Here is a 23,276-nt window from a genome sequence, read left to right as displayed (position 1 = left end):
ATATCATGTTTGTTGTACCATCTTGCTCATTGCCGACACTATTCTTTGTCGCACAACTCGTCAACAAGAAAGCTTCGTGGATTTAACCTTCCACGTGCTCAAGAAACTAGGGATTTGACCCTTCGTTAATCATATGTTGTAGCTTATTGAGAAAAAAACACTAACTTTGTAACGTAAAGGCGTTTTTTACCCCTTATGTGGAAGTTGCAACCACTTGGGAATAATTATGGACAATAAAAAATTATAATTCTAATGGTAACTTCCCGTTGCGGTGATCTTTTTTATTTATTTGACTAAAGTTTACTCACAAGTCATTGTAGTTAATTCTATATAAAACTAAAAAATATTTTGCTTGCTTGCTCCATAACATCATGCTATTGTGTTTTATCGATGCTTGCATCCTATCCCCCTACATGTGGACGACATAAAATATATATAGGTTTGATAGTTAGGTTAACAAATCCCTCTCAAGTTTCCTTGTTAAAACAAACTATTAATGAAAGTTAGATATGGACATTCGCTTCATTATAATATGGACTTGTTGGGATAAGTCTATACTGCCTCATCAACGATTGGCCAATAATTTTGTTTTGTCTTTTCGTGGGCTAATTATGATTGAAGGTTGACTTCCTAAGCAATGATTTGAGTGTCATAAATTTTTTATGTTATAGTGTTTAGTTCAAGAACGTCCTAAGACAGTTCGGTTCATATCAGTGCATATGCTAGAGCATTGAGGGGACCTTTTCCTAGCATGAGAGGATCGGGAAGGACGCACCTTTGATGTACCAATTATCATGCCCATGTTAAACGTTGGGTAGCCAAATGCAAAGCAGATAACTGTTGAAAGCATCTAAGTAGGAAGCCCACCTCAGGATGAGTGTTCTTCTAGTCGTACCAATGATGTTGTTAAAACTAGAACGAACTTATGAAACATATGTGATTTTACTATGAAAGATGTGTGAAAAATCAATATTCTCTAATATGTGTTTGATTCTCACTTGAATGTTGTAATTTGAATCCAAACCAATATTGTTTTTATATTAACCATGTTGTTTTTCTTATGTAAGATAGATTGGCCACTCATAAAGTCAATATTTAAAAGAGGACTAATGAATTATCCCGTATGTAACAAAATGTAGGAACATTGCAAAAGTCAGTTGTGTTGCTTCATAACACATCATGTTTCTTTTCATGGCCATCTATTTGAGGGGAGGCTTGATATGTTAACTCCTCCACATGATTTGCATCTAAATTTAGTTCAATACATCATTTTCTCTAAGTCGTTGTGAGTTAAGCTTACTCTTTAAGATTTCAACATGTCGTGTGAGATACTATTATGCGCATATACAAAAAATGGAATTGGTAAAAAGCATTATTTTGTTTAGCTTAAGCTTACTTTGCTAGAGTGGGCACTGGGAACTTACAAATTGGATTTAGAAGCGGCGACACACTCTATGAGAGTCATAGAATATGAAGATAATTTTGGAACCATGTCATATCAAGTGGTTGATGAGAAAACAATCTTAAGTAATAGACGCAAACTGCCAAATGAAGGGTTTGATAATTATTGAATGCATGTTGCTTGTGACAATACAGACATGGTGTGGACTCATTGAATACTCCAACGAGGGGCATGTAAAGCCTAAAAATTCATATGGAATGATTGAAGGGTTCGATTGACAGAGAGAAAGACTCATAAAGTTGTAATTCATGAGAATGACAATCACTTTTCTCATGTGTTGGTTAGAAAACTTTACATTTAACAAGAAGGAAACATAGGAGGCACAATCTCCTCAACCTCGTGGTACAAGTACTTGTTGGGAAATGCTATGAAGAGATGGATTGATTGAATCATGTACTCATTTAATTAATGTGTGTTGCTCATAATGTCAATGATCCATGGTGAGCCTCCTCAGAATGAATGTGATCGATCTAATCTATTGGTTGCATCGTAACAATTGTAACTGCATTCCCTATAAACGATGCACATAAGCATATGTTTCGATTGATCCCTCGCCTTGTAACAACAATAATTGTCTTTCATATCAACGATACCCAAATGTTTATTAGTTGATCAATCTGGTTTGCATTTCGGATTGCCGATACGCGAATGTGTATGAATGGATCAATAAATCCGGTCGCCTATCCGACCATAGATTTACACATTACGAAAAAGGCGACTGATGAATGGAAGCTCCGAAATAATGTGATGTGAAGGAAGAGAGAGAGAGAGAGAGAGAGAGATAGAGGGGAGACCTGATGGTTGGTCCACAAATTCAATACATTGTATATAATTTGTACACACACGAGATATATGTACTGAATGTATGTGTAAATCATGTATGTATGAGAAGCCGCCATCGCTGCTCTGCCTCGTTCGTTTCGGTTTTATTTTGTCAATCTATCCATATCGAGTAAATTTCCAGGGGAGGAGATGGAGGAGCACCTGTATGCCCTCGACTTCGATGGAGTCATATGTGACAGCTGCGGGGAGAGCTCCATGTCTGCACTCAAGGTCAGTGTATATATATGTGTGTGTGTGTGTGTGTGTGTGAGAGAGAGAGAGAGAGAGAGAGAGAGAGAGAGAGAGAGAGAGAGATTCGGTATTATAAGAAACTTTGTTACACAGCATATATTTTGAAATATGTCAAGTTTTCTTGCATAATATGTATTTGCGTGTATATGTATGTATGTATGTACGTACGTATATACTTCAATTTACTTGCATATACTATTTATAAGCTTGAATAACCCCATAACTTAAAGCTTGGATAATCAATCTTCTTAGGCAAACATGGGTTTTGACTTGTAGTTCACAGACATGATAGAACACATTGCTGGATTTCTGGTGGAATGAAGGTTACATATATTCACTCACATATATATACAAATATACATTATATATGTCTATAAATGTTTACGCATGTGCATATATTCATATTTGTATGTATATGCATACATGGAAATCCCATGAATAATACAACTCGGGACCATTCAGAGACATTTGTTGTAAGTCAGAAGTTCGAAATACTATTCTCTCATGGGGTTGTGAGGGAAGGATTCACGTGTATATGTATGAATACACACCTAGGCATATATGTATGTAAATACTTTTTACTGCTAGATCTGAAGCATTGGGTTATTTTCTTTGGCATGCTTTTATACTTGACTGGATGTAAGGAGATACCTCTCTTTCTTATGACATTTTAATTCTCTGAAGGCCGCAAAGCGGAGGTGGCCTGACGTTTTTGATAATGTTGATACCCTTACTGAATCCTGGATATTAGAAGCAATGGAAATGGTGAGTTTAATTGAGAAACATCCTTATTTATCCATTCTTCCTTATGCTAGTTGTGAATGATCTCGTTGTTTTGTATGTTGCTCTAGGTCCGTCCAGTAGTAGAGACTGGATATGAGAATGTGCTACTTGTGAGATTGTTGCTGGAATCAAGGCTTCGAGGATCTCAAAGATCATCTGTATGTATGTGAATACTTGGTTTCTCTAAAATGTACTTAGGATAGCATTTGAAACGTATTCATCTTGTCAAATTTATAATCAAGTCTATTGATGAAATCACCGTTGAGAAAATCTTGGAACAATGGGCACATATTAAACCGATCATAATGGAAGATTGGGGTGAAACTGACCGAGAAGCTCTGATTGAATACTTTGGAATGGTTCGTGATGAGTGGATTTCAAATGATATTCAAGGGTGGATCCGTGCAAATAGGTTAATGGCTATCTCTGTTTGTTCATTCTAAACTAAATATCCACCTATGACAGATGCTTAAATCTGTTTTGTTACTGTAGGTTCTACCCTGGAGTTGTTGATGCCCTTAAATTTGCAGCTTCAAAAATTTACATTGTTACAACAAAACAGGTAATATATTTTCTTGTAAGGTTTGTGATGTCTGTGCAAAAATGTTACACAATTGGGTGCATATTTATTGACATGTGTGATGATTTGCTTCTATTTTTCATTGAGGTCAGTCCATTGTATATATTCTGTCGTTGGGCCTTTGCATTGATATGGTAATTCGTAGACAAAATATACATATGTTTCCAAAAATCTGCTGCCAACTTTCACATGCATGAATGAACTGCAAAAAACATCAATGAGACTTTCATCCGCTCACACAAGAATGCAAACAATGATTGGCTCGATGTTTCTTCGCTTTGATTACCTGAAATGTTTACAGATTCTGAACTCATCCTGACCTCATTGGTTGCTTTTATCCTTTTAACTTTTCTTTTTTTTTTTGCTTTCAACCTTGCTTTACTTTTATCCCCAATTAATATATTGTGTGTTATACTTGCAAGTCAAGGCCTAAACCTTAATAATTATTAAATATTTGGTTGGTTGAATGAAAATTCAATAGTTATTACAATTTAGGCGACCATGGTCTTGACAGAGAAATGTTGACTCATGGCTAGAATCTCAGAAATGGGATCTTCCTGCCATCTATTCTCTATGTGTCATCACCAAGGATTTCAGCTGCCAAACATATGCATGGGAGTTTTCTGTGGAATAAAAGACCAATCAGCGGCTTGCGGAAATCTCTTAAGAGTTCTTGCAATTTCAGTTTCTCAGTTATTATGTAAAGAAATATTTATGGCGAACCAGTGTTTGAGGCTAAAAAGTAAACAGCATCAGTTTATCTCAGCGAATTTGTTTGGGAGAAAGCGTAGTTAAACTCCCGAGGAAACTCTGAATATGGGCCATGGGTTTGTACAGACAGTCTTCAGGTGCTAAGATCCAAGTCGAAATGTTGTGTTCCACTGATCTCACTGCAACTGTTCAACTTTTCATGCATTAACTGGACTGTATATCTGTGGACAACCTGTCAACAATGGTCTTGAGCCTCAGTGTTATTTGAACAGTTGGTACCTGTCTGTCTCTCCTTGAGGATGTGAATCTTTTGAGGGCGATGACAGATCTAAATATAAACTAGTTGCATACTGCTGTTGTGGGTGTCTTAATTAAGAAAGAGATGCTTACGATGTTCTATGAAATGGGTGGCTGGACTTGCCCTCTAGGTCAAGGTCTTTCCTTTGCTTGATTTCTGACCTTTTGAGACGTCATCCCATCCGTAGCGTTCCTTAATCAATAGAATTCACCATTGGTCATTTGCCTCGGTGTTTTCAATAGGTTTATTTATCTGTCACTGCCATTATCCCTCCTAATGTTATCCATGACATGCACTGTTCTTTCAGATTTGCAATTATGGATAATATCTTTTTGGAGGCAGCTGATGGGTGTTTCACATCGTGAGTTACAATCTATTGCCAATCTTTCCTCTTCATTTTGCAAAGCCTTATAAGTTAGGTCACTCTGCCACATCCAACGGGATAGTAGATTGGCTAAGTTTCTTGTAGTACTTGATAGCTCTTGTCCTTATAACACAGATGGATGAGAATTTACGTTAATATGATATGTTTGAGCTATATAAAATTTATAACAGAAATGGTAATTTGAGCTATTTATAAAAATAGCCTGAGAATACCATAGATGCAAGACACGACATACCTACTTATCTGTGATAAAAGTGTTGGAGTTGTTGGCGGCAAAATATTCCAATAAACCTTCCAAGATTATGTTCATGTGAATCATATCACAAGAGGTTGAAAACATGTTTGTGTTTTCCTGTAGTACTTAACATTACGAGCTTCTAAAGTTGAGATGGAGTATATATATCACTATCAACTTCGGAGTCTTCAAATAAACATTTTCTCAGGATTGTGTCATGTGAACAATTGGAATAAGTTTCAAATATAACTTAAAAAGACAACATTGTCAGGGAGGTCACAATGTATAGTTGGTAAGTTGTGCATGCAAATCTATCACAATATGTTGTGAGACAACTTTGTTCCCACCATGCAGTGCTCAAATGGATGTTTCCAATGTTACACTTCCTGTCTGTGCTTGGGCTTAGGACATGGTCTCTACAACAATTTCTGATTCTTCTACATGACCCTTGGACTTGTGTTTGCTACAACACCTCTCAGATTCTTAGACTGCAGGCAATTGTTACGTTCTTACTTTAGCTGCATAGATACGATGTGGGCTGGATCGTGCATATGATATGTTATAGTGATCAATCTACTAGTTCCTTGAAATAGAGAGAAAGAGTCTGTTGATGATTGAAGGAAGAGGTAAGGCCCTCTGTAAAGCACAGGTCATGAGTTTAACTCTCACAAGCCATGAAATTGCAACCAGACTCACAATAAATAAATATAGAAAAGAAAAGCAGAGTTCTTATTATTGTAACAGGCACGTTTTGCTCAAATCCTTCTCAGAGAGATTGCTGGTATTGACTTCCCCTCTGAACTCATTTATGGACTCGGTTCTGGGTGAGTAGTTTTTCCAAGTCTCCAAACGTGTTTAATCTAATCTTTTTAAGGTGACCATTCATGGATGGTGCTGTCAAATTAGGCCAAAAGTTCAAGTGCTGAGGAAGCTTCAAAGTCAGCCGGAACATCAAGATTTGGTTCTCCAGTAAGTTGTTATATTTCACCTTCCAATGTAAAGTTTTTCAGTTTTCATTCATCTGAAATGCTCGTGTGTTTTAGTTTTGTAGAAGACAGGTTGGCAACCTTGCATAATGTGATCAAAGATCCAGTGCTCGACAAATGGAACCTATATCTTGGTAAAACCATGTATCAATAGAAGGATTACTGGGTTGTTTTTATGTGGTTTAATCACAATACTTTGGCATATTGAGTAAAGCTCAAACGAAACACATTGGTAACATGAAAACAATCCCACTGAAGAAACCATATAGCATAAGAACAACCTCAGAGGAAACACATTTAACATGAGAACGAGTTCAGATGAAGTCGATTTAAACTTGAAATCAAACCCATTTTAAAATGAAAAACAAGCTGACTAACTCATTGAGTTAGTGAACTATCCAAGTGATTTGAGTTATTTGTTGTTCTGTTCGGGGTTATTCCATTAGCTCTACCTTTGTTTGACTCTTACTATTGCTCAATGCTACTTATATGTGATGATGCAGGCACATGGGGTTATAATACGGCTCCTGAGCGAGAAACCGCTTCTCAAAATGCACGCATTACAATATTGGATCTCCCAGATTTCTGCGGGAAACTTAAATAGGGCGGATATATTCCCATGCTTGTATTTTCTGACGAGTTGTCTGATCCTTGAATTTTCTTCAATGCCAGGGAGACAGGTTAAACATTCTTTAATAAAACATTTCACCATTGTGATGAAGAAGATATTGTCTAGTGTCATTGAGACTTGTAAATGTCTCATAGGCCCATAATTTGGCCGATACTATGTTTCATGCGTACTTGGTTTAAATATTTTATTCTAAGTGTACCAAAATCTCCTTGTTTAAGTAAAGCAGTCTACTGCCAAAGAGCAAATGCATACATTCATTCTTTTTTATCAGTTAACCAAAGTATTTCATAATAAGAAATGTGCATTTACTTGCATGTGCAAAGTGAGTACAACAAAACTTAGTTTTGTTTGTGGTAGATAATTGTTTTTTCATATGACACATTGATGGCATTCCATTATAGATTTTCAGAGTGAGATAAGAGTAGATGCATAGATGTGTTGATTATTGTGTGTGGTGTTTGGACATTATATGCCTCTAAAATTCTTATATGTAATCATGAAGTTGTAGCCTCACTATTTTATTGTTAAAATCTCATAATTAAGCTATTAAATGCATCCTCAATGTAATTATTTGACATGAATATATTTCTGGATACTACAAAATACATTTGCAAAGTAATTATTTGACATTAACATACTTGTGGATAACAAAACCAAGTAGAATATACACTGGAGAGGAAAAATTTGAATTGTCCATCGATCAGCCCTTAAACCATGAATGATAGTAATCGGGCCAATAAACCATTTGTGGCCAAGGGCATAGTGATATAATGAGATTATGGGGGCATTTGGAGAGAATGATAAAAACATAAGGCCATTTGGGAAGATAAAATGCAATATTACAAAATGGTACAAAAATGATAAACTTTTAGTGACATTGAATTTTTTTTCATGATGGTACAAAATGTAATATTACAAGGATTGATATGCTTTTTAAACAACAACTATTGCAAAATATATATATTCATTTATAAAGTTAAAGGGTTCAACTTAATCATGCACTAGTATTCGGAAATTAACATCATTGATAGTTTTAAAAAACACTTGAGGCAAACTATACTTATGTTTGCCAAAGTTGAGAAAAGTTTGTAGCCACATTATCAATAGAATCTTGTGGAGGAAACTTCTACTCTAGCATTTGCCTATAATGAGCGTCTTTCTGAGAAATTTTGAGAAGATGCATTTTGCATACCTTTGCAACAGAGGTTTGGTTCCATACTTATTTTTATCAAGATGAGTTTCAGTTTAACAGTACCTTATTGTTTTAATCTCCGTAAATGTGAAGGCTTAGGTTTGTGTTTGTTTTCATTTTCATAATACATAGTGCTTAATACACTTTTTATTTGTTAATGTACAACTATAATACTATTCAAACTTTTAGGATCTTTACTGAGTGTCCAACACAAAAGAAGATTAGCATTGCTCGAACTATTACGTTGGGCTCAACTGAATGGGAGGTCCACTCGGTTGTGTAGTTACTTTTCGTAGTGAAACCCAAGAATTTCTATTTCTTTCTTCTTGTTTGAACATGTAAGTTTATGTAGTAATGATATCGATTTTTGTTTACCTTGGAGATACTTTTCAAGCATTAAATGAACCAACGAAATCATTGCACATAGAAGAACTAGGTCCCTCCCCCTTCTTTTTCTTTAGTGTACATAGATGGATCTTGTGTTTCATATACAGTATATATATATGAGTATTTATTTAGGTCAATTTATTTAGGTTGATATTCATTGATGAGCTTGTCATGAACTGTATGAAGATATAAAAAATCAATAGAAATATTTTTTCTCAGTGCTCAACTCGAGGACAAACTGCACATACATAAATATCTATATTATCTTTGAACGCCTCTCTTGGTGTAGCCAAAAATACGCTCTTCCTCGACTTTCATTAGTAAAATTCTTGAACATTGAGAATAATTGTGAAATTGTTTCACTACAATCTAACCCATCATATTTTACCTCAAAGGACAATGCTCGAATACACTTATCTGGTTTATTTTTGTGACACGAATCTTGTAAGGATGTAGATCCTTTAGTAGTTAGTTTATATATTTTACTAATTAAACATGGGATTATTACTGATTCTTCATCCCTAGTAAAGCTAAAAGACAACATGTTTTCCAACATGTTAATATTGCTTATGGTTCTATAGATTTCAACTTGTTATGCAATCTTTTATTGTGTGGGTCTCATTGATACCCCCAACTATTTAATATACTAACACAATGGTTTGATCACCCATCTTAATATGTTATGGCCCATTTGTGACTCCATTCTATATTCTTATTTTCAAGTTTTAAGTTGTGGGTACTTCCTTAAATCCTTGGCTATGTTTACGTTGTCGTGAAGAATTTTGGCCAGAGGCGGAAACCGGGAAACATTGGCTACATCGGAGGGGTGCAGCATGTGTGCTCACCCTTGTACATTTAGTGAGAATAACGAGGGTGCCTTTATGGCGCCGAAGAGTAGTCAAGTCGGGACAGACGATCCCATGTAAGTCGGGATTTATCCCACATTGTAACGCATCCCTCTCCTTGTTCTATAAAAGGAAGGGAGCGCCCTTTGTGAAGGGGTTGCCCATTTTGCGTTAGAGGGTATACCGTTACATTTAGGACTGTTACATTTAGGGTTAGTTTTTTTTTTTCTGCTTCTTCTTATTCTTATTCTTCTTCTCCTTCGTGGGGAGGTCGACCGCTGAGGGATGTTTCTGCTCGGTCTCCTGTGCAAGACCCCGCTCTGCGTGACGAGCCCGAGAGCTCCCCGGACGACGGCTTGGCAGTAGACTGCTGTTGTAACCTAGCCTACCATGGTCCGGCTCGAAGCTGGGAATGTATTCTTCCCTTTATATATATACATTTGCGTTTGTCTGTGCATATTCGCGTCTGTGTTGGTGTCGGGTGCTTCCCCTTTCTTGCGTTTCCTGTACATAAGGGCGTGAGTCGGGTCGGCCTATGTGTGTGTGTGTGTGCGTGCGTGTGTGTGCGTGAGCCGGTGTTAAGCGCGCGCTTTCTCTCTTTCTCTCTCTCCCTTCGGTTGCTTCTGGTGTGCTTCTGGGATGCCCCGGAAACGGTGAAGTACGACTTCCTACGCTCCGTCACTCCCTAGTCCAAGAACCTCATGGTCCCGCCTTTCTCCATGCACGCGCGTAACAACGCGACATCTTTGGTGAACTCGACGTGAAAGGCGGCAAGGGAGGATGGAGTCGGAAGACGACGACCTCGCGGCGATGGTGGCCGAAGTGGTGTTGGAGTCGGCACGAGTGGTGATGAGGCGAGAAGTAGCGCAACAAGCGGTTGAGCGAGTGGTCGAAAGAGTCGGTCGTTTCAGCGGGGACAAAGTCCCATCTTACTTGGAAGCCTACAACGCGGAAATGGAGGAGCAAGACGTGGACGAAGCGTTGAGGCTGGAATTCTTCTGTCGGGCTGTCGCCGTCCGTGTGCACGCGGAAGTAAAGGAGCTCCGACAAGCTCATAGTTCGTGGGAGGCCTTTGAAGAGGCGCTCCTGCAGGCATATGGAGGACGGCGGAAGAGCCGAGGACGACACGACTTCGACCAGTGGGTCGCATCGGCAAAGACCCACCGGGGCGCGACGAAGGCATTCCGAGAGTTCGAGCGACGGCTTGCTCGGCTCCCGGAGCGGGAACAAGGTTTGGTGGGGACGGACAAGGTCCTATTGTACGTCAGGTCGATCGACCGAGCGGAACGGGAGGCCATCGGGATGGAGCTCGAAGACGATGACGGAGCGAATGGGCTTACGGAGGACTGGTCGAAGGTCGGAAGGGTGTGCCAACGGCTAGACGATGAGCGAGCCGAGAAGGCTAAGAGGAAGGCGCACGACAGTGTGCCATCACAGCGGGAAGAGGCCGAACAGGAAAGGGAGTTGGCAAGGGTCGGCGTTGAGGCCCGGATTGCGGAGGCGTACGCAGCTCTCGAGGCGATGCTCGAGGAAGAGGAGAGATCGAGGCCCCAAGCTAAGACCGAGGAGATGGTCTTGCCCCACGAGAAGGCGAAAGATCGGTACGACGGTACCACAGAAGAGGGTGCGGAACAAAACGCCCTCTCGACTTGCGGAGATAGAACGGCCAAGGACGAGGCTGAGATACAGATCGCGGAACCGGATAGTTGGGACCAACGGTTTCGGGCGTGTCAGCCTGAAACCCCAGAAATCGGAGAAGCAAGCCCAGGCGGGGCTTGCGCGATCGGTAAGAAGACGACCGCCGACCACGAAGAGTCGGTGGCTACGGACAAGGGTAAAACGGACGGGCGATTCTTTGTGTCTTCCCACACTTGCTCCCGAGACGATGGCAGTCGGGCCCGAGTGCCCACGTGAGTCCCAAGCGGAGGAAGGCGGTGGCGAAAGACCAAGAATCACCGGCGAGACGATACGGGGAAGGAGCAGACGAAAACCCACGGACCCGATTCCGGAGAGCTCGGCATTCGGGCCCGTATGCCCATGTAAGACCGAGGAGATGGATGGCGGTACCGAGGAGTCTTGGCACAATGCCAACGAAGATGGATGGGAGATGGCCAACGAAAGGGGCGACGAGGAGACCAAGGAACGACCCGACCGGGAACAGAACCACGCGACGCTCCGGTACGGGTGGAGCGTAATCTGGTCGTGGATTGTTCAATCGGGGCCAGAATCGGCATGAAGGTGCCGATACGGGAGAGGGTGCGGGACGAGCCGCCCTCTTTTACATGGGGAGAAAGACCGACCGGGCGAAGGTCGGGAATTGGAAGGGAAGTGGTCAAGGGTTCGGAACGAGTCCGGAGAGGTCGGCATCAGAACCGAAACTACGGATATTGGAGAACCAAGCCCATGCGGGGCTTGGTTGATCACAGACCAGATGCTTCTCACCGAACGTACTTGGGAGCAGTACCCCGAACGAGCGTCCGCAAATCGTTATGGGACGGAAGCACCACGCCTTATCCGGAGACTCAGGCAGCCGGTAACGAGCGCCAACGTGAGACCTAGAGAGATGGGAGATGAAGGCGAGTACTCGAGAAGGAGAGAAACGACGAGTTCGGGAGAAGTACAAGGGATGAAGAGGAGAACGAAGACCGGTCCTACAGGATCCCCACACCAATTCGGAGGCCCCGGCAGTTCGGCCAACGTGGCAACGTGAGACCTAGGGAGAAGGCTGGTGGCGACAGGAGAACGAGACTCGGTAATCCGGAGAATGACGAACGGACCCGGACTAGAACCGGGCGGAGCGGACTCCCAAATGACCATTCCGGGAGGGAGGAAGAGAGTAGGCCTACGAAGAGGCCGAGGACACGGTACATCGGTACCATGGGAGAGGGTGCGGAGTAAACCGCCCTCTCGGCATGCGGAAAAGGACGACCCGGGACAGGGTCCGGAAGACAAATCAGAGGCCCAAGGGGGATCCTTCACACCGGTTCTAGAGACTTCGGCAATTGGCAACGCGGTCGACGTAAGACCAAGATACTGACGGTGGCGGCGAGGGGACGAAGGCAAAGGGCTACAGATGGGCGGTCCACGGAGATCCTCACACCGATCCGGCGGTCGGCCCGAGAGCCGGCGTGAGTCCTATAGGAAAGGATGGTGGCGGCAGGTGAACGTGACCAACAGAAGAGGATGGCGGAGGCAGAGCGGTGCAACTGAGACCTTACACACACCGATTCTAGAGACTCCGCCAGCCAACGACAAGAGGAGGCGTGAGACCTAGAGTAAGGAACGGTGGTGGCGGCAAGGCGGGCAACCGAAGCCAGGAGGGGAAGTCCCACGAAGACACTCACACCGATCCGGCGGTCGGCCCAAGAGCCGGCGTGAGTCCTTTAAGGGAGATCGGTGGCGACAAGAGAACGTGATCGGACGATAGGAGGTGAAAGACGGCAAGGAGGTATGAGGCCGGCAAGGCGGCTATGGACCATGTCAAACCTTCCGGCGAGGTGAGTGGGCGTAAGGAAGTCCGGTCCTACGGGATACCCACATCGAACCAGAGACTCCGGCAGTTCGGCCGACGTGGCAACATGAGACCGAGAGAGAAGGTTGGTGGCGGTGGGAAACGGGACCTGGCAACACGAAGACGGAACCCGGCTACGCGGAAGACACGAGGAGAGTCGTGAAGGACTCCGACAAAAGACACCCGAATTTCGGCAAGCCTAGAAACGAAGACCGGTCCTATGGGACCCTCATACTGATCCAGAGACCCCGGCAGTTCGGCCAACGTGGCAACGTGAGACCTAGGGAGAAGGACGGTGGCGGCAAGGAACGAGACCCAACGACACGAGGTAGCGGATAGGGAGCCAGTAAAACAGGGCGGACGAAGTGCGAAACCCTCACCGGCCGGTTACGGTTTCGGAAGGAGCCGGTAGGGGCAAACACGGGGAGGTATGTCAGGCCGGAAAGGCACACCTGGGACGGAACAAGAGTCTCGCAAGTGGCCATCGCGGGCCGGATCGAAGCGTGACTGTGGGACGGTGTTCGGCGCGGGCGGAGCCGAACAAAGGAAGCGGAAGACGGCACAAGGGAGGTGTTGGAAACGAGGTGACGAGTGCGTAGTGGACTGCACAGGATCGGAGTCAGGGGATGACAAGAGAGGCCGGAGGAGGATCCTCCACACTCGCTTCGTAGATCTCGGGAGCTCCGTTGAAGTAGTGAGGACTGACATGGCAAGCCCGGGGTGACAAGCTGGTGGGGGCGAGGGGACGACGGCAAGCGGAAGACTCAGGACCTGTTGCAGCACCACGAAGACGGGAAGGGCCAAGCGGGCTACTACGGGGTGTTCCTCGGATGCGAAGGACACCAGTATGCGGGTGAGCGGCGATGCACGATCTGGCCGGGAAAGGGGCCGACAAGGCGTGCAATGAACCGGAGTACGGCACAGACAGTGCCAAACAACGGACGAGGGTATGTGGCACACGGAGGTGCCGGAGCGGAAAGGCGAGCGCGGAGATAGGTTGTGCGGTTCGGAGGTAGCGCGTAGAAGGCCAGAAAGGGATCCTCCACACCGTTCCGGAGACCATGGCGATTCGAGCCGACGCGGCGATGTAAGACCATGGAGAAGGAAGGTGGTGACGAGAGGACGAAGGCAACGCGAAACAACATGGGACGGCAATCAGGACATCACGAATGGTCAACGGAGGCCAAGCGGGCCACTACGGGTGTTCCTCAAGCGGAGGACATCGGGCATACGGTGGGGAGCGGGGCGTTCATACGGCAGAACAAGGGCCAGCGGAAGTATGCGGACTACGGAGATCGCGGCAGAGGACCCATCAACGGGTCGAACGAGCCTACGGGGAGGTAAGCACGAAGGAAGAACCGAAGCCGACGGATCAAACTCGCAGCGAGCCGGGATGCGGATTACGGAAGACCGATTCCTCACCGGCCGAAATCTCTCACCCTTCACCGGGTTTGGCACGTACCGGTGGACGTGCGGTTAGGTGGGGGCGGATGTCGTGAAGAATTTCGGCCAGAGGCAGAAACCGGGAAACATTGGCTACATCGGCGGGGTGCAGCATGTGTGCTCACCCTTGTACATTTAGTGGGAATAACGAGGGCGCCTTTATGGCGCCGAAGAGTAGTCGAGTCGGGACAGACGATCCCATGTAAGTTGGGATTTATCCCACATTGTAACGCATCCCTCTCCTTGTTCTATAAAAGGAAGGGAGCGCCCTTTGTGAAGGGGTTGCCCATTTTGCGTTAGAGGGTATACCGTTACATTTAGGGTTAGTTTTTTTTTCTGCTTCTTCTTCTTCTTCTTCTTCTTCTCCTTCGCGGGGAGGTCGACCGTTGAGCGTAGTTTCTGCTCGGTCTCCTGTGCAAGACCCCACTCTGCGTGACGAGCCCGAGAGCTCCCCGGGCGGCGGCTTGGCAGTAGACTGCTGTTGTAACCTACCCTACCATGGTCCAGCTCGAAGCCGGGAATGTATTCTTCCCTTTATATATATACATTTGCGTTTGTCTGTGCATATTCGCGTCTCTGTTGGTGTCGGGTGCTTCCCCTTTCCTGCGTTTCCTGTACATAAGGGCGTGAGTCGGGTCGGCCTATGTGTGTGTGTGCGTGTGTGTGCGTGAGCCGGTGTTAAGCGCGCGCTTTCTCTCTTTCTCTCTCTCCCTTCGGTTGCTTCCGGTGTGCTTCTGGGATGCCCCGGAAACGGTGAAGTACGACTTCCTACGCTCCGTCACTCCCTAGTCCAAGACCCTCGTGGTCCCGCCTTTCTCCACGCACGCGCGTAACAACGCGACAAAGTTTTTAGACTTGGTTTGGAATACTCATATAACCCTCTCACCCTTCCAAGATGCATTTTCCAACCATTTTGGGCCAATGCTCAAATTAACAATTACTAACAAGTGTCTTGTTTCCATCGTTGTATATGGGAGGCTGATGTGTAGTCCATTGTCTTTGATATTATTGTTCAAAAGAATATTATCTCTTGTTCAACCATTTCTAAGGGTTATATCTTTGATCATATTACTTGTCATTTTCGTTTCAAGTCAGGACCCATATTGCTTGATTGTCAATCAACATTGGCATTATTAGTGTTAATGTGGAGGATTATATAATAGGTCATATGACATTGCATAGATCGTAAGATCGAATGTGATTCCACCCAAGTGGTGATAGTCCTCTTCTACCATCATCATGAGTTTCAACTATTGTGTGATGATTTGTGTCATGGATACTAGTTGCATCATGGGCGTCTTGTGGAGCCATGTCCTCGGTCGTGAGACCCTTCTCAATGGGAATCCACTACTTAGAACTCAATCAAGAGCATACACCATTTAATGTGGATCACCATTTTAGTTGTGAGTTGATCATGCAACTTTGAAGCTTTATATTGTTCTTGTTGAGTGTGGAGAACATTTGCTTTGGTCAGTGAGACATGTTTCTACAATGTTACTTCCTGGAGCATCTTCTCTTAGGTAACCAACTCCACCTTCACCTCCTCCAAGATAGGTGATTTGGTTCACTTAGGCATCCACTATTATTGAGATGCCCTCAATGAAATGGGTGGCTTTGTATGTTCTTTGTGGTAAGGGGGTTGTGACCAAAGTAGATGCGACAAAACTAGGAGTTGCTTCAACTCTTCATGACTTTGGACAAGCTCCAAGGTGGTTTGTTCCCACATCTTTTGGTTGGTTAGATGTGGACAAATTTTCTTGTGGTCATAAGAGACACAATGTTACTTGTTACTTCTTGGAGTAGTTGCAATTTGGCGGCCATCTCCACATTGACCTCCGTCAAGTTAAGTTGTTTATTGCATCTGGACGTCCATTGTTTCCGAAATTGAACTCCACATAGTGGTTGGTTTTCTATGCTTCATGGATAAGGGGCTTGCGGCCGAATTGATTATCAACTATGTCACAAGTTGCTTCAACTCTTGATAGCTTTGGACAAGCTCCAAGGTTGTTTGTTCCCACAGTCTTTTGGTCTGCCATCAACTACTCAATATTCACAATGAGACGGATGGCCAATACTAAGACTTTTGTCATGAAGGTTATGCTCATCATGATTTTGGCATGTTGATGTGTAGGTCGAATAGCTGAGGAGTGTGGTCAATGTTCTTGAGCGTGGGGTGACCAACCCCGAGGTAATTACAAATGACTCTCATTATTTTCTCGTGTTTCTCTTTGCAATTGCACCATTCAAGTGACTTTTATGCATTTCATTATGAGTTGTTAACTTGCCATTCAACTTAGTGAACTATATGTTAAGTTGCTTGACTAGAGTTTCACATTTTGGTATTATTACCATTTTATAACCCCCTTGACAACAAGCATAAAAGTCATGATGACAAGCCAATGAGCAAGACACCATCTTTGATGTTGGATGACCTTCACAACATCCTTAACATTCTTTGATTTGACCTTATTGTTCAGGATACAAGTAATTGTTAAGTAAATAAATATATCGTTAAGTGAAAGAAAGTGGAGCCTTTCCACCCAAGAGCCTCATCATCTCACAACGTTCCAATGGAGAAGTATGTCTCATTCATTAGCTTAATTAGTCATTTTATGATTGCAATATAGGTCCTCATTTCATTGAGTGTTGCCATGTGCCATGATCCTACGTGACTCTAGACATGTGCATGCTCTTGCAAACGTACAAGATCGCCACTTGACATTCATGCAAGGATGCCACTAGGTGATCACACATTAGCCTGTGTGAGGAGGCAACATTTCATAATATTATATATATATTCTAAGTAATCAAATGTTATCAAATTATTATGTAATATTATTTAATAGTTTAAAATTACATATCCTCTTTGAAGAGGTCATGGATTTAACTCTCTATCATGCCTTTGTAGTTTTGATTTATGCTCATAAAAGTGTCATTGTAGTGTTTTTCACACACATTTATTAATATAAAATTGTGTTTTTTTTTTAAACACAAATCACATTTATGGTGTAGACGACATCCATCAAGAAAGGTGCATCATGTGTGCCCCTATGTGATTGTGAGGATGTGTGAGAAGCATCCCTCAAGGGAGCTCAATCCAAGGGGTAGATAAGAAAGAACAATGAGAGACTTAGTTGGCAATAAGAGCAAGTATTATGATGGGATATGGTGTAGCTCTCATTTGTTGGTCTTGTTGTCGTGAAGAATTTCGGCCAGAGGCGGAAATCGGGAAATATTGGCTACATCGGCGGGGTGCAGCATGTGCGCTCACCCTTGTACATTTAGTGTGAATAACGAGGGCGCCTTTATGGTGCCGAAGAGTAGTCAAGTCGGGACAAACGATCCCATGTAAATCGGGATTTATCCCACATTGTAACGCATCCCTCTCCTTGTTCTATAAAAGGAAGGGAGCGCCCTTTGTGAAGGGGGTTGCCCATTTTGCGTTAGAGGGTATACCGTTAGTTTTAGGGTTAGTTACATTTCTTCTTCCTCTTCTTCTTCCCCCCCCCCCCCCCCCCCCTTTGTGTTTGTTAGGGTTTGCTTCATCTCGTCTCCTGCGCAAGACCCCGCTCGGCGCGATAAGCCCGTGAGCTCCCCGACCGGCGGCTTGGCAGCAGACGACTGTTGTAACCTACCTTGGTCCGTCTCGAAGCCGGGAATGTATTCCTCCCTTTATATATATACATTTGCGTCTATCTGTGCATATTCATGTCTCTGTTGGGGTCTGGTGTTTGTGTGGGTGTTTTTGGTGTTCTCTTACCTCCGCTTCTGTACATAAGGGCGTGAGTTGGGTCGGCGTGGTGTTTGTGTGTGTGGGTGTGAGTCGGTGTCAAGCGCGCTCTCTCTCTCTTTCTCTCTCCCGTTCGGTTGCTTTCGGAACGCGCCCAGAATCGTCTTCTCGTTCTCCTTTCTTCCCTAGTCTGAGACCCCCGTGGTCCCGCCCTTCTACACGCACGCGCGTAATAACGCGACATTGTGAGGGGGGGGGGGGTGCTACTAAACATTGACATTGATCACATCACGACTTTGGTTGGCAACCATTTTTAGTTTGATCCATATGGAGGCAAAAAATGTGAATGTGTATTTGCCATATTTTTGACAATGATATCATAACATTTTATTCTCTGCACATTCTTAATAGAGCATTCATTCATGTTTTTCACCCATGTGTCATAGTTGAAACTTGAGAATATGTTTTCCTTATTTTATGTTGTTTCCCCACCCTAAAGAGATACGCCTTGGTATTATATAATCATAAGAAATACAAAATTGTGTTGGATAAACCACTATACCAACCGACTCCATTGTACTCACATCATAGGCGATTTGATGTGTATAAACAAGAACTACACATATTTGTACACCATATCTCCAAGATTTTTATGGTCTACTCCTCCCAAACTACAAATGAGCATGTAATGTAACCTATACCACCAACACTTGTAGCAGCAGAATCCATAAATAAAGTTAGTAGACATTGTTTCCTAAAATGACGGGAACAGTATACATCCATATTATGTTATCTCCATCTTCCCTAAAAACGAGCATTGAATCCCATAACCTTTTAAAATGCATTTGCTTCCTGAAAATGACATCAACATTCCCTATAAAACTTTCGTACTGACCACATAATGTATGAATAAGTAACAACCAGAAGTCATCAATTATAACAAAAACATCATGTCAAGTGACGTTGTCAAAAACTAATGTACGTCCAAATTACCCAAATCAGAATAGATGAAATTATCTTCCAAATAATATCATCCCGAAATTGCAAACTATCAGGTTAAACCATTTGTATATGAGGAGGAACTATGTGAAAGGCCTCCACTATATCCTCCTTTTCATATAATAACAATTGTCCCTCTAGAATGTCACACCCCAAGTGATCACGCAATTAGGATGTATTAATATTAGCAACCTTAATACTCTCTTCCATACTTGCATAATTTTAGGACAAAACCACAATACATGCTTAATTGATTCCATCATACATCCACAACCAAATCCACACGACATACTATTTAGTTGTCGTAACAAGGCCCAAACCGGTAGTTCATAATGGATCAATAACTAGCAAAAAAGTACAATATTCTTGGGAATCTACATACCCCATAACTACTTCCAATATTTAGATGCATCCATTAAAGAGGCCCCATTCCCAACCACACTTTCATGGGGGATGGCGAATGTAACTTCTTACTTATGAGCAACTTTCGTCCCAACTTCACATAATGTGGAAAAAATTGAATAAATTTAGTTTGAGATGAAGGATTTGTATGTTTCCAAAGATAATCTGATGGATCCCAATGCAGCTCCACCAAATACTTTTTTTTAAATATCCATAGTTGGCAAAATAACATACTATCAAAAGGAGAAGTATCTAAAATCCTCCTTTTACCATATTTATTAATCACTCTCATCGGATGTTGCAATGTCGTTTGCCAAATCGACGATTCCATATCAGTTTGTTGTAATCTTCCTTCCTCAAATACATCAAGATTCAAAATAGTAACAGTCTCCTTGAGTTGTTCCTTTTACTCCTATCATAACACTGACCGGAGTAAAGTATCCAAACCAAACATGCACAAAAGAAGGTGGCCAATTAGAGAGAGAAAATCCCCTAAGGTAATTGAATTGCATCAAACATAACTCTAAAACCCCTACACTAGGTACCATCAAGCTGAGAATTATTAAGATGAAAAACATCATTTCCCTAAGAGGATACCGTGGCAGCTATATTGTTATCCAACACAACCCACTCTAACCGCGGTCTACTTCCAAGTAATATACCCCTCTCATAAAAAACAAAAATCAAATCAAAGGTTGACCCAATAGTTCTTCATTCGAAGATGGGCATCTACAAATAAAAAAACTTAACAACATCCCACGCTTTACGAATGCCAACCATAAAACCATCTTTCGAACCATGTAGTTGTCTCGTCTTAAATTTTGACAAGAATGCCCATCTTAGAGATGATTTCCAAAAATCGCCCACCAGTCGACGGTTTAATATCAACCAATCGGTTTAAAAGCAACTCATACCATATACCTTGAGTAGGCAACATAGCCCTAACAACAAATTTTGCCAGAAGAGCCTTACATTGACTGTCTTGGTCTACCAACCCTAAACCACCATCAAATAATTGTGTCGTAAGTGTCAACAAAGCTACCTTCACACGGTCATCATTATTACTTCTTCCTATCCAAATAAAGTTTCAAACCAGTCGTTGAATCTACAACAAACAGGATTTAGAGAACAAACACGTAGATACAATATACCGCATAGACGAAAGGAGAACCTGATTAGTTATCATTATTCTGCCTGCTAAAGACAACTCTGAATAGTGTCCCAAATCAACCATTCTTTCCTAAGTGATAACATTAGAGGAGCTAACAATCGCTCCTTATGCATGTTTATACCAACCCAACAACCTATATAACGAATTGAAACTCCTTGAATCTAACAAAAGGACTCAGATGGTCTCCATGATGGCAATAGCGGCATAGAAACCCAAAAAACCATTGATTTACACCAATTAATTTTTTGCACCAGAGACGCAAAAAATTTCCACTTCAACCTGTGTTTTACACAAATTACCTTCTTCAACACACATGTATAGTGCAGTATCATCTACAAACTCCACATCTAAAATCATCTTATTAGAGATCAGTGTGACCAACCCTCGGATCCCAACACCTGTTGAATGTAAATATGTTGAGAATACCTCTGTAACAATAAGAAATAAGAAAGGGGCTAACGAACACCCTTGGTGAACTGATCGTGACATTTGAAATCTTTGTCTTGTACCTCCTGTTACTAAGATAGAACTATAAGCTAATCTATACAAAGTTGCTACTACAATAATCCAAGCTTCTAGAAACCCTACTCTTCTAAAAACTCCCAATTCACTCTATCATAGGGTTTTTCAAAATCTAACAATAAAATTACTAGGTCCTCTTTATTGGCATAGCTGAGGCGAACAAGTCTCAAAACAAAAAAATATTATCAAATATACTCCTACCTTGCATGAAACCTATTTGAGAAGTATGAATAATGTCACGCAATAAAGGTTGCAAACGAAATGCCAATACCTTAGTTGCATAAATTTTATAACTTGTATTGAGTAATGTGATTGGCCATCATGCCCTAATGTTCTTTGAAGCTCCATCCCCTTTAGGGATAAAACAAATAAACCCCTCCTTTGGCATAGCTCCAGAATAAAAATTTATTTGAAAAGCACTATTAAAATCATCAGCTATAATCATTTTATTTCTCATAAGTACCTTACCCTAGTGGTAAGTTGTTAACATTACAAGCATTGTGTTGTGGGTTCGAACCCCAATCTCCTCACCTTTCTATTATATACTTCATGTACTCTTAATTCACTAGATGCCACTGTGGAATGTAGGGGTTGAACCCATGACCACCATTGCGCAATCTTACCAACTGAGCTACATCCATCTAGGCTCATCAGCTATAATTTCCCAATATTGTAAGAAAACATCTCTTATTAGTCCATGCTCTCCAGGGCAGACCTATGAAAAGCACTAGTTAAATTATCAACTATAATGTCCCAATATTGTAAGAAAACATCTCTTATGCATTTAAAGGTGCAGGTATTTTGTTGGGAGCACATGTTATCCTTAGCTTGTCTCCTTGCATCCCATATGTTGACTTCTTTGATTCCAAATTTGTTCATGCAAGGCCTTGTAGTTTTTTAGTTTATTGTTTCATTTAGTCCAAATTCCTATTTTGGTTGGACTTTACTACGATTCTAGAGGTGTTTTCCATGAAATGACCCTAGGTTGTGCTAACTGACACTTGCAAGATTTGTGGATCCATCCAAAATTTAGATTCAAAATGCCATTGGTGTTAATTCTTCTATCATAATAAATGGAGTCACCTATCTTACTGAGGATTTCAATAATGTAAGGTCAATTCTAAGTAATTTTGTGTGCCCACTCACGTGGCACAAGGTATGACCTTCATGTATTTAGTATCATCATAAGATGCACATATTTCCAAGGGTTTGATATGGTAAATGTTCAAAGTTCAAAGTTCAAATGCCTAGAAGGTGATTGGCTTAGTAAACGACGTATTGAGGTCTAGCCTTTACATGGTTGCATGCCTATACTTGGCCATATCTTTTCTCGTACAACAACTAGAAGTCAAAGCTTAGTGGGCATTTTGTGCAGTTCTTTGTGACCACAGTGATGCATCAACACCAAACATGTTCCTTTTCTTCATTGGCCCCACAAATTTCATACAGTAATCATTTAGTGTATTTACGCCAAATTGTGATGAAATCACGAGTTTTGGATCTCGACGCACATTCATTTGATGTAGTTGTGGCTAATATACCTAAATAATGATAATACTAAATTATTAAGCATATGTTTTCTTTTAATAATCATTCCCACCACTTTCGTGGTATATACATTTTATGAGAGCAATATTCTCAAAAATGTTACTACATAAAAAACTCCATTTAATTTATAACTGCAAAACATAATCTCACTTACTTGTATTGGTAGCAGTTTCATCATCTAAATCCTTACATATAAATCCTACAATCTTACTTCGATTGGTAGCATCTAAATCCTACATATGTCAACACCTTTCAACTTTCATTGCTAATATATTGTGACACCAACAATATAAATTGTTCTAGGTTTCATTATTGCTACATTTTGACACCAAAAATAAATTATTCTCACATCAAAATCTCTTGAACATATGGAGTCTAGTA

The 23,276-nt window shown here is 42.1% G+C and overlaps 1 protein-coding gene across 2 annotated transcripts; it reads left to right on the top strand.

Moving 5' to 3' along the window:
• Window positions 1-2,323: 2,323 nt before the first annotated feature.
• LOC147866715 (ribosomal RNA small subunit methyltransferase G) lies at window positions 2,324-7,420 on the top strand. Of its 2 annotated transcripts, none has more exons than XM_087317176.1 (9): window positions 2,324-2,515; window positions 3,221-3,301; window positions 3,388-3,477; window positions 3,562-3,731; window positions 3,812-3,881; window positions 6,273-6,352; window positions 6,435-6,497; window positions 6,572-6,648; window positions 7,018-7,420. In XM_087317176.1, the coding sequence occupies exons 1-9, from the start codon at window positions 2,435-2,437 to the stop codon at window positions 7,116-7,118; spliced, it is 813 nt and encodes a 270-aa protein (XP_087173302.1). In that variant the 5' UTR covers window positions 2,324-2,434; the 3' UTR covers window positions 7,119-7,420. The 2 variants fall into 2 exon arrangements, with proteins under 2 accessions (XP_087173302.1, XP_087173303.1); XM_087317177.1 differs by having other exon boundaries at window positions 2,379-2,515; window positions 3,181-3,301.
• Window positions 7,421-23,276: the final 15,856 nt, after the last annotated feature.

The sequence above is a fragment of the Azolla caroliniana genome, unplaced genomic scaffold (assembly GCF_043228905.1).
Source record: "Azolla caroliniana isolate FFs.n. ecotype wild unplaced genomic scaffold, voAzoCaro1.0.p SCAF_3, whole genome shotgun sequence".
NCBI classification, from domain to species: domain Eukaryota; kingdom Viridiplantae; phylum Streptophyta; class Polypodiopsida; order Salviniales; family Salviniaceae; genus Azolla; species Azolla caroliniana.
The sequence above is the reverse complement of the archived record's forward strand: the minus strand, read 5'-3'. Positions and strand labels throughout refer to the sequence as shown.